At 37.8% G+C, this 12,926-nt stretch overlaps 1 protein-coding gene across 2 annotated transcripts in view; it reads left to right on the plus strand.

The window, feature by feature from the left end:
* Positions 1–12,926, plus strand: part of LUZP2 (leucine zipper protein 2) — a 137,404-nt gene that overhangs the window by 35,578 nt on the left and 88,900 nt on the right. For both annotated transcript variants that reach the window (XM_071559262.1, XM_071559261.1), the window contains exon 2: positions 11,770–11,887. In XM_071559262.1, the coding sequence (XP_071415363.1) occupies positions 11,770–11,887 (118 nt within the window). The remainder of the gene's footprint in view (positions 1–11,769; positions 11,888–12,926) is intronic.

A 12,926-nucleotide genomic window follows, 5' to 3' on the forward strand; every position in this document is an offset into this window, starting at 1 on the left:
GTGTTTGATAGTTCTCTGAAGGCATCGTTCATTACCATGGAGATGGTAACAGTCTCTTTTCAAGCTAATTGCTGTGTATAACATAAAATTCAGTTCCTTGAGGTTTAAATTGCTCAGATAATTCATACTGAATGTTAATTCTTGTTGTCCAGTGTACCTGGAATACTAATGTGAACAGGAATAAAACGGTCTGTTGGTACCCCCAGCAGGTTGCCCAGCAGGAACCTCTGGGCCAGAACATCTGGAACAGGTTTATGAACAAGTGTTCCACAACTGTGATCCAAGTCATTAATAACAGATTAGGACAATAAAAATTAGCCATTGCTCCTTTTAACATAAAATTACTGGTAATAAATTCCCAGCTCCTGGCTGCAGCTTATTTGTGTTTTCTGTTCAGCTGCTGGAGCCCTGAGGACAAGTGATTGTGATGTGTATTCCTGGGCAGTGGGGTGTCCCTGCTCTGGGAGCTGTGGGCAGTGCTTATGAACTGAGTACAGAAAGTGCAGAAAACCTGCCTGGCATAATCCTGATCATCTATTAGTCTTTAAAAGTATCTTTGGAACCGACAACAGCATTGCCTTGGGATTGCAAGCCTGAAATGGACTCTGTTTGCTGAAAAGAGCCAGACATTGGGTTGGTTTTTTAAATGAGGGCTCATTTTTCCAGGATGTTTACATTAGGGATTTGCCTGCACACTCACAATTCTACTCCACTGATATATAAAAGAGTATCTGCAAAAAAAGCCTCCAGGCTTGTGCATACTGTTTTCCAACCATTTTTCAGTTTTAAACTTTCAGAGAAAGCATTTGAAAAGTCGAGGATAGGAAAGCACCATGGGTGGCCTTAATGAGCACAGGCTCCTTCACTGACTTTCCATTACTGTGGAGGTCCTGGGAGTTAAATTTTGTAGGAAAAAATACAGAGATCTCAACAAGAGATTACAGGACCTCAAATAGGTTCTGTTTTGTGTTGGATATCTCCATATTGCAGAGCAAAGGAAGTTTCCTCCTTGAGTTTATTTCATTAAACAAAAGGCAATTTCAATGAAAGATTATTCTGTTAAGCCATCAGATCCAGGAGCTGCTTTTTTCCACTCACTTTTGTCTGTTAATGTAAACATTTTTCATGCTGTTCTAATTAAAAATCTACACTCCATAAGGTTAACAGCTTTGCCAGGGAAGGCTTAAGCACAAATTGTAGTTGGGCTTTACAGGGCAAAGCTTAATTTAATTTATGCAGAGGAAGATACTGTTTTTGTCAGGGAGAATTTCAATTAACTAGACAACTAGACTGGTTTTTGCAAGAAATAATCCAAAACGTAGCTTGACACCTCCCTCCACTTAAGAAAAACCAAACCCAAACCCACACCAACTGTACCAGCACTGTGTTTCCTTTTCTTCCCTTCCTCTGAAGGATGTCTGCTGAAGAGCTTCACAGACCATTTCAGACCATGCAGGAGAAAATGAGCCATGACTAATGAATTAGACATCAGTTATTGACCACCCAGGGTTCACCCGTGGTAATTTCTTTAATTTGGCTACATTGAAAATAGTAGCATTAAAACACTTCAAGTAGATTATATGAACTTGATACTGGACTTTAAGAAATTTGATAGATCCTTGGAAACTGGGAGTAGGGAACTCTTCCAAGATCACTCATATAAGCTCTCTGAATACAGCACTAGAGCAAAAGGTTATATAACTTGGGAAAAACATACTTATAAAGCTAGAATAGAAATTAACCCCTTAAAAACAAAACTCTCCCCACACTCCTTCTCTAATCTTTGGAGGTCTGATATTGGCCAGAAGTCCCTTGAGAAGGTTCAGCTGTGAAAATTTGATAATAGTGAACCCCTTTTGCCCAGTTTTTATTTAAAATGCTCGTGTATTGCTGGGAGCAGAGTGCTTAGGGCAGTGGCAGTCTGTCCTTCCCCACAGAACTCTGTGTGCTCTATGAATTATGCTGGAGAAGCTGCCTAAGAAATGACATGTGAGGGACTCATTAGGTGTCTTCTAATAGAAGGTGAAGATTATTATTTTGTGAACAGCTCTAAACTACACCAAAACCTACACTGTACATTTTATGGCAGACATTAACTTCAAATATTGCCTCTTGTAGCTGTTAAATAATGAAAGAGAAATTTTATGTCTAATTTGTAGATCTCAATACACAATTGAGCCTTTTGAGCTCTTCAGTGCCTTCAAAATTTAGGAATCAATTAAAAGGAGAGAGTCGAAAAGATGGACAGAAAGTAACTTTTTATGAAATTGAGTTTTCTTTTAAATTACTTATAAATATTTGATTTTGTTGCAAAGGGTTATCCTAGTAATGAGTAATTAGACATCTTTGCAAATTACCCCAAAAAGTAGTGGCTACCAAAAGATGAGCTGCAATTAAGGAAGAACTCTTGCTTCAGACTTGTGAACACAGACAGACACTGGGCTGCAAACACACAATAACTGACTGCTCCCAATCCCCCATCCTTCCTGCTGCTTAATCTTCTGTAGCTGAGCAGCAAAAGTCTCCTAATTTGAAAAGAACCTAAAAAATTACTCGTCATCAATGACAGAGCTTCGTGTCAAATGTGTTGCCTTCGATTGAATGTATACCAATACTGGTTTTGAATTATTTTAACCAATCTGTTTTAGGGAGTGAGGATTTTTTTCTCCCTCTCCCAGATACATTGTTGCAGCACCTACTGATTTACTAAACATTTTTTCCAGCCTTACTTGCCTAAAAAGAGCCAAGTGGCTGAGCCCAATAGTTTATCAACCAAAGAGTGACACTGATTTTTCTTACCCTAAAGGTATATTGGGCTCTTGGTGTTACTACATGCAATGAAACAAGTGTGTCAAAACAAAACAGGGAGCCCTAAAGGAAGCATGGTTTTAACCATAAACTTTTGAACATGGGTTAAAAGTGGTGAGATGGAATGATAATTATTTCTGATTCATTAACTATAACATCGCCCCCCTCTCCAACGTTAAAAAGTCTTTGAAATGTTCTCTGTGTTATACAGAGTGTGGGTTTGTACTGTTTGAAGTTTAATACATGAAATAGAAGTTACTTCAAAAGGTGAGAAGATGAAGTACCCGTGGAATATTTGTAGGTGTTGTACTTTGCATAGAATGGTCTAATACATTGCAAATAGTTCTTTTGTTGTTGTTGTTTTTCAATGACTCATTGTCTTGGTTTGAGATAAGGAACTGCCAACCCCCCCAAGCACAGAGAGAAAAGCCTCCCTCCTAACACCAGGGAAAGGGAGGAAAAGAGAGGGGAAAGGAAAAAAAAAACACTTCAAACTGCATTTATACTAAAACTACATATATTTTTTCACAGAAAGAAAGAGACAATTAGAAGAGAGTACAAATATGCACTCACACAAGTCTCCAACAACAAGTTCCCCACCTCAACTTCTTAACGAACACACAAATTCTACTGTCCTAACTACACATTACTTAAGAAGAAGCTTATTCCCCAGGGAGACAAACCCAAGCAGAAAGGAGAGACCCAGAACAACACATTTTACTTTCCTGAGGTACCCTGTGAGCCAGTGGTGGGCCTGGTCCTCTCCATCCCCCCTGGGACAGCATCGTGAGTCCTCCCAAGAGGAGGCTGAGAAGTGACTGCCTTAACCACTCCCACACTGGTTCCTACTGCCCTGGAGATGATGCCATAATGTGGTATGGAATACAAAGTTACTGGCTAGAAGAGGTCAGCTGTTAGCTCAGCCCAGCTCAAGTCAGCTGACAGCTTCAGCCTAGTCCAGACTCCAGAGCCCAAATCTAGGCCCACCTGGGTGAACCCATAACACTCATTCACATGGGGGGTGAGATAGTTGTACTCCTACCCTGATGAATACTTAATTCTCTAAAGTGTGAGTAACATCAGCAGGAACTGCAGTTACCTGTAAGTGCTTTGAAACTGTGTTGCTTTACATTATTGTCAGAGATAAAAGCTAAAGTAGCCGCAAATATTGACCCAGATCTCCTACATACCAGTGACTGGGTCATTCAATGTGGGGAGTGTTGCTCTTCCTCCTTTGCTTTTACAGGTTCGTTGAGATTTTTCCTTCCAGCAGGAGCCATTTAATGAATTAGATCAAATTAAATTCCTGAAGTCAAACATAGAGTTGCTGGAGGAAGGGACACTTCTCATGACCGTTTTATGTCAGGAAGTGCTATGTGAAAAAAAGGGAATGGATAAGAAAACTGTTAAAGTTTTTCCCCCCTTACATTCATAAATGTCATCACAAACATCAGAATTCCAAGTTTTTATTTATCATATAAACAAAAGACAGGAAGTTAAACAGCAATAGCAGAGTTTTGCAGTAACTATTTATTATTTGGTGACTTTCCTACTAGGTTTACAATATAAACAGTGAATATTACACTACAAAACATTTAGGTCTGTTTCAGTCAAGTAGATTTCAAAAGGTTCTGTCCTTTCAAGTCAACAAGATGTGTACATAGTTTGTCAAATTTTGTTACTGGAGAGTGTGTTACTGAAAAAAAATGCAGGGGTTTTATGTAGTACAATTTCTGTAGGATTCCATTAAAAGTAGAATCCTATTAATGTGTGAAATTATCTGGAATTTTTCTGGTGAGAATGGAACAACTTGACTCATGTCAAAGAGTTTCCACTATGATTGCCTGAAAATATTTACCAGGAGGGTGGTGCTCAACCAACTTTGACTTCAAAACCTGACTTCTGTTATTAACCACTTTTAATATTCAGTGAACACAAATTATTGCCACACCATATTCAACCAAACAGAAAGATCTAGATCATTGTCTAGCTCCTAATGTACCTTCCAGTGCAGTTCATGCCAACCACATTGTTGGCATAATAGTTAAGTTGGTCTCTGTTGTAAATAATATGCTGAGACTCCCTTAACTATTTTCACCACTTTCTACTCCTGGAATGCCCAGGAATGCATAATTTTGCACGTGCAGGTATTTTTTTCTAAATTTTCCCAACTGAGAGTGTGTAAATATGTGATCAAGGATCTACATCACGTCTGTTTTTCTGAAGTTGTTGAAATAAATACAAGATTCTTCTCATGTTAATGAATGGTACATATAACTAGAAAGGCATGTTTTGTAAATTTTCAAATGCTTTCATTTTGATCCCCAGGAAAAAGAAATATAAAGGGAAATATATTGTATCTTGGCTCAGTGCTTGTTAAGAAATATGTCTGCTTTTACATACAAAGGCTTTTTTTCCCCTGATGTGTAATCCCTTTCTTGGTTTCATGGAAGAAAGTGCACAAAGTGGAAGGAACAATTGATCTGGAAATGCAGCTGTTACTTTCTGATGTTTGGGGTTTTTTTTCAGAATAGCAAACCACTCACAGGGGAGGGAGCAAACAATAGAATTATCAGAAAGTCAATACCCCAGATTTTATAGTCAGCACAAATCATAAAATGCGTATATTTAACATAACTTTCACCTGGTAAACAGCTAGTCCTTTCTCCTATCTAATAATTCCATAATTTACTATAGTTTAAATCCTTCATTTGTATTTGCTTGTTATACAGCTGTGTATAAAAGCTACGAGGCAAAACACATCACTCTAGAAAAGGCTGGACTTGTCCCTGCTGAGTGATGTCATATTGCAGCTGCCCTTGAGGAAACCATTCTACAGCTCAGTGCAAACTAAATCAATAAACCCTTTAAATTGCTGCCGAGTTATACAGGTTAGCCTGATTTTCTAACCTTCTTGGAAGGTGCAGTGGAAACCAGAAGTGTGTATTTTACAGCCCCCTGAAAGCCTGGCTGCTGTTCACTGTGACTGGAGGAGTTTGTAACTCATCTCTGCTGAAGCCACAGTTTCCCACAGTCTGATGCTCTTCACTTCTCCCTCCAAGTGCAGCAGGGAAGGCAAGTACTTACCCTGGGGGACAGGATCTTTCTCAAGGCTCTGCCTGTATTACCCAAGCTCCAGTACCAGCCAAAAAAAGCTCAGCTGTCTAAAGTTCTGGTGTAAATCACCATTTTTAGCTCTCTCAAGACCAAGCCTTTCAGAGGGAAGTTGATGGTAGTTTGAAACTAACTGATGTGAGCTATTTGAGTAAGTTACTTAACATTAAATGTATTTACTTGCAGTTTGGCCATCACCTTTTTTCCTAGTGTAGGTAAATCCCTGCACATTTACTGTGCTGGAGCACAATTTTCAGAGAGAGGAGAATACATACAGATTAGCTGGTCTAAATATTTCCATAATCTTTGTTTTTCTTGGGTGATGAATTCAGAGGATTTGTAAGTTGTGCCTAGTTTTGTTCAAATTTCAGTTCAATTCCTGGGCATCTTTTGAATGGAATTCTTACTTTGGAAATAAATTATAGAATAGAATTATGAAACCTGGTATTAGGGACAGCACTGAATGAGTAAGCACTGATAGAATGAAGGGGACAAATTGCCTGAATGTTTTGTCATAAATGTTAAGTGTTTTCTGACATAGAAATGTTAAGTGAAAACCACCAAAGATTTAATTAGAAGTTGATTCAAATCTCACCAAAGTTCTATGCACCACTAAGATAAGTTTCTGAATGGATGAATGATGTGGTGATTAATAATTTCCATTAAACTTAAATGTCTATTATAAACATAAAATTTTATAGCTGAAAGCAATGACATAATTAAATCTAAGGTAAAAAAGTCAAACTTGCCTGTTTGGCTGATCGTCATGTTATCCATCACAGTCCATCCCTTCACACATTCTGTTTCTTCAGGCCCATCACTGATGAATCATCAAGCCATAAATATCACAGTCAGATTTTATTGAACAATTAAATTTTGTTACGCTTAATTGCATGAAAACTAACTTCATGCAGACTTTATAAAGGGGAAAATCAATATGGTCCAATGGGAAGAGCAGCTATTACTTGTTATGGATCCCTTTTATAAACCAGTTTCAGTACATTTTTGAGGGAAACAGAAACAAGCACATACATGTAGCATCTGGTGAAAGAAGAGACACAAACTATTGTGATATATTGCAATGTTTTCTGCATGCAGCTTATTCTGGATAACTTTCTGTGGCCGAATCTTATATCTCTTATACAAGTCAGCAAGATTTTTGCTTTTATGTCCCTTTCATTTATTTTGCACTTTTTCTTTTTTAAAAGCTATAAACCTATCCTTCTTTTTTTAATTTCAGCATTTCTCTTTAATGCTTCACAAGATAACAGATTTTTGAAACTGCCAGTTCTCTTGTTCCCCAGGTACTTCTCTCTGTTCCTCATAGTTTGTATTCACCAGTTGGTTTACATTTTGTTGCTCCAAATTTCCCTCACATAAACATGCTGAAAGCAGTACTGATTAAACTCACATGGAATAAAGCTGATCAGTGAACTTTACTGAACTAAATCATTTAAATCATTTAAATAGACTTTCAGAGGATGCCCATTGACAGTTTGGTCAGGTAAAGTAGAAATATTTCTATTTTACATCAACTGACACAACAGTTTGGACGGAAAGAGTTTTTCTATCATTTTCTGTAGAAGTCATGATGTTGTTAGGTTATTTTTCTTATTAAATAGAAAAATGGAAGGTAAAATTACAAAGCAGCTATAGGATTAAATTATACAACTAGCTGCAACTGAAACGTTAACCTGAGTGTATAGTAAGATATTTTTGAAAAAAGGCTTTTCTGGTTATCAGGAGATGACTGTAACTGTGATGTATTTAAGGGTAGTAACACTGAGGTCTTGGTAAAAGTTTTAGATATGCAATAGAAAATCAGACCAAAGGCAGTATCATGGACATAAATGATGAAGAATATCAGAACTGAAAAGAGTACAGTTAGAAAAAGAACAATTCCATGTGCTAAATTTGAAGACTAAATCCAGTAAAACCAATCCAAAAAACTGACTCTACACCCAGAGGCTGAGCCCATATTTATGCAGTCTCTGTATGAATAGTTGTAAAGAGTTTGGCCACTTCCTTTCAGAATGTGTCTGATCCATATTACAGCTGTATAAATCCAGTTAGGACTCTTTGCTGCAGACAAAGTGCCCACTGAATAACAAGCTGAAGAAGGAAAAAGGCTCAGCACACCAACCTGTGTGTTTGGGAGAAGGAATTATTTTTATGTGAAGTAAATCACAGGGGCTGTGCAGTCCTTTCTCACAATGTTAAATCTTTGGGATTTGTTTCTTGTGCATTTTTAGTGGATGAATGCAACTTGCTTTTGCCTTTGGGTTATTTTTGTCAGCATCTTGTCACTCATGATGATTCATGAATATTTAATTCAGCTGCAATTTTTCAGAAATCTCCTTTTGCTCCTTTACCCATTGATAGGAACTGACAATTGCATCTTTTCCCCGGTGAGTCATTGATTCTACAGTGCCAAGAGTCTGCCAAAAAGGTGCAAGGTTGTTTTGATTTATTTATGGTGAGTGCATTAAAAAAAATCAGATGAAATAGATGCAAAGGGCCTGGCTCTCTAGATACTACCTGTGTGGAAACTAAACAAAATACAGCAGCGCTGCTAATATTTTATGGCCTATTAAATTTAGAATAGGTTGGCTACTGAAGTCTGCCTAAGCAGTCTTAACCTGCTATAGTCATATACACACTGACTGAATTTTATTTCAACTGTAATAAATCAAGCCTGGACCACAAAATTATATAGATTATTCTCAGTAGATCATAGAATCATAAGAATGGCTTGGATTGGGAGGGACCTTAAAGATCATTTAGTTGCAACCCACCTGCCATGATCAGGGACATCTTCCACTGTACCAGGTTCTCAGAGCCCAGCTTGTCACTGGACCCATGGGTGGTGACATCCTTCATCTCCACTATCTACTCTCATGCCTTCTATTGCCTTCTTAGACATTTTCTTGAGGGATAGCTTTATACTTTTTACTGTTATTTTACTATAGATAATAATTAACAAAATGGCTACATACCTCCCTTCCATTGCAACCCAATTGTTCTAAAATATACATATAAACACACACATACCAGTCATTCCATGTCTAATTCCCTGTAGTCTTCCCCAAGGGATATATCAGAAAGAGCCTCAGTGACCCTGCTGTAACAGCTGATACGCACAGGTGTCCCAGAGGGCCAAACCACAGCTGAGGTATATTAAGGAAAAGTTTACTGTGAAATCAGGAACCCCAAATACACTGCAGTACAACACTGAATGGCCATGCAGTGGGCAGAGAAACCAATTCCTGTGCTTTTTATCTCAGTTTGTAACACTGACATTAACCAGAACCTCAGTTACCCTCACCTTCAGGGCTGGGTCATAACACAATCAGATGATTTTGTTTTTAAAGGGCTGAAGGAATGAAGGCACAAGGCAGAGCTATCAGACCTATAAATTATTAGGTCCTCAAAAGTTTTTCATTCTAGGCAATATAAGCTCTGATATCAAGCTCTGACTCTGCATTGTGTCCAAGAACAGCACCCAGATATTCATCCAGTGAAATTCAACTCTGTACCCGTGAGATAACAAACCAACCCTCAGCTCAGGCCATCTGCCTTGGTCACCTCAATTTCTACACTGAGATCTTGTGTGATTTAAACTAAGAAGGTGCACTTCAAGTGCAAAAGGGTACATTTGTATATACTGTGGTCTAGTCATGAATTTATCCAAATTTTAGTCTCTCATCCATTTGATAAGCATTCTTTGGAAGGTTTTTCACTCTTCCACATCAGCATGCCAATAGTCTGCAGCTGTGTTATTGTGTGAAAAGCATAATGTATTTTCCAAATCTAATGTTAGGTTAAGAAAAGAAATCAATATTTTAGTCATGGCATAGTAAAATTTATTTAATATCTGAAAACACATAAATTACAAAACATATAAACACAAATACAGAGATTTTGTCGTGATGAATACAAGAACACTCCTCTGTATTTGATTAACTAATGAGATTTTTCATCTAATTAAGAAAAAATGTAAGATGTAAAGTAATTGAATCAGATATTAGAAGAACTAATCAGAAAACCTAATCAGAAAAATTCCACTGAAGTTGGAGAAGATTGTCCTAGTTCAGCAGGTGGGACCAGCTATCACTGTGTGGGGGTGATCAAAGCTCACCCATTCTGTGAGTCCCTGCCCTGGGGGAGGGACTGGGTGCTCCCTGAGGGTACATAAGTGGTGGGTAAGACCTCAGGAGTGGTTGGTTGGATCCAGAGGAGCAGCAGGACCTCGATGGGAGGAGACCACCACTCCCCACCAGACTACAGCCCTCACCTGCACCAACAGGCTTTTCACTTCCTTTTGCTTTGGACTTGGGGGGAACCACGCGGATCTCAGCACAAGGGCAAACAAACCCCTTTGGGTTTGTGCCCCAGGACACTGGGTTATATTGCTGGGGTTTGTGAGTTAAAAGCAAGTTTTCTTTGTGTTGGTGTATTTATTGTAATATCTTTCATTAAATTGTAACTCTGACTTATAATCTCTCTTGTGGTGGGTCCATTTCTCCTGCTGGTTTATCTTTAAACCAGCACAGATTGAAAATGAAAGAACAACTCATCTATATCTGCATGTCAGAATGAAGCATATGGGTCTTTAAGGATGATGACATCATCTGTCAGAATACAGGAGAATGTAGGAGAAGGAACTTCAGTAGGAAAAAGGAGAAATGTTATATATAAACAAAATTACAAGCTCTGTGGGTGTGGATGAAGGAGGTGTTTCATTCATTGTCATCTCTTCTAGCTATTTATAGTAACATTTGACATATAATATTTTTTTTCAAAAATATCATAAATCTGTCACATTTCGTGAGCTATTTTTAAAGTAGATAGTACTGATATTAGATAGCAAATTTAATTGGCCTTTATTAGTTTCTTTGCTAAAGTGTGGATTTAAAATTCATTAGTGTTAAGATTCCTGCTTAATTTCAAGATCTTGAGTCTCAAAATACTAGTGATGTGTTCCAACTCTTAGATTCTTTCTCCCCTTTTTAGAAGCAGAGGTACTGCAAAAAGGAAAAAAATATAATTAAGTTGTAAAGGAATAGATGTATCAGTTCACTGATTGGTCTTCCTCAAAACAACAATTTAGTGGGAAAGTATATTGTTTTATCATTAACTGTAATGTGATTTTTTTTTTCTGAAGCAGATTATGAGAAATAGATTTGTATTTCATTCAAAGTAAAGCAATATGAATTGAATTTATTTCACTGTGGATTTTATAAAAACTTCAAAATATAAGATTACATTCCAAGTAAAAATTACCATTTTGAAAAGGATAGAATTATTTTGACTCCTCTGTTAATTAATAAGTAGTTTTGATTCCTCTGAGCATATTTGTCAGTTCTAAGTTATACTGCAGGGAGGTTTAAGTGAGAAGAAGTTACAGAATTAATTAAACTTTACAAAGCTAAAATAGATCTGAATTGTTCTTCCTTCAGATTACTGGATGTCTCAAAACTTCATACTTCCAAAGTTTTCCTTTGCTTCTTGCATGGTATATCTTCTAAAGTAGGAAAAATCTGACTCTGTCCCGCCCCTCATGCCAAGCACAACATTCTCTCTCCTGCTCCTCACAGACAATACATCATTTGCAGTGTTTGAGGCAGATAATTTGCACCCTCAGGAGCAGCACATCATTTTGGCATATAAAACACCTGTTTATCTAAGTTAGGAGAAATCAGATTATATGGGTGAATAGTGGAACACAGTCTAATTTGAAGTCTCTAAAGGGTGTTGGAATTAATCAGATTTGAGCGCACTGAGACTGATTTCAGATGCACTGATTAATGCTTTGAGATGATCTGATGCTTTTATTTTCTCTGTCAGACAGGGCTATGAAGAGCTGGAGAGACAGCTGAAAGAAGTCTTTAAAGAAAGGAGCAACATACTTCACCAACTGTCAAAGACTTCTAAAGAACTTCAGGGAATCAAAGTAAATCTCCAGGTTAGGATCTGTCTCAGTTTCTGTAGAACTACTTACCTCAACATTTTCTTACTGTTACCTATTAATTCCAAAAAATGTCTGTTTCTGGATGCGGGGGTTTGGGGGGGTTTTGTTTGTTTTGATTTTTTGTTTATTTGGTTGGGTTGGGGTTTTTTAATATTCAATATGTGAATAATTATTATTTTGTTTATTTTTTATTTTTGTACTTAACATAAACCCCGTGAGATATTCAGCTGAGAGCACACCTGTCTTTTCCTAATAGTCTGTAGGTGTTAATACTCAATCAGTTTAGATTTTTCTCTGTATTTTCTGCCATTTTAGAGGACACTATTTTCCTGACAATACATTTTTATCTTCATGTTGATGTTAGCTGGATGGGGAAAATAAAATCAGCAGCACTGTATCTCTTCACAGGAGAGCACTGCTGCTGTGTGTCAGTACTGTGCTCTACCATGTTTTATGTTGTTGCCGTAGAAGTCTGTAAAAAAGACTCCGAGCCAATTTTTGTAGGAGATAAGATAATGGGCAGGCACTTTAATGAGCAACCCCGCTCATCCAGGAATACATCGACGCGCGCGCGCCAGCAAGCTCTAAGTTCCAGAGCTTTTATAATATAACCTATCCAATCACTACTGTCCACATGTCCAGTTCCACCTCTGTCCCCTCCCAGTTCCCACCCCCGTTGAATTGGGGCTGGGGTCGTTGGGACCCTCTGTCTTCATCCACCTCCTCTTCTTCAGTACACAAAGGTCTCTTGGATGCTCTCCAGGGCTTTGGGTCACGCTGCTCCATGTTTATGTTCTCTTCTGATATGCCTTAATCAGGTACCTTGAGGAAGAGACTAAACAGCTGGCAGATCTCAGCTGCCTGTTCTGGAGCAGGGGTAGAGATAGAAGGACTTTGTGCTACAAGCTGCTAAATATTAATTCACTAAAATTTACAGCATTGCATCTACTGTGTCTCTAAAATCTACAAAATATGAAAATTGAAAAGTTAAAAAAACCCTTTCGGCATCAATGTTAAACTGTCTTATATCCCA

The sequence above is a fragment of the Pithys albifrons genome, chromosome 6 (genome assembly GCF_047495875.1).
Source record: "Pithys albifrons albifrons isolate INPA30051 chromosome 6, PitAlb_v1, whole genome shotgun sequence".
Lineage (NCBI taxonomy): Eukaryota > Metazoa > Chordata > Aves > Passeriformes > Thamnophilidae > Pithys > Pithys albifrons.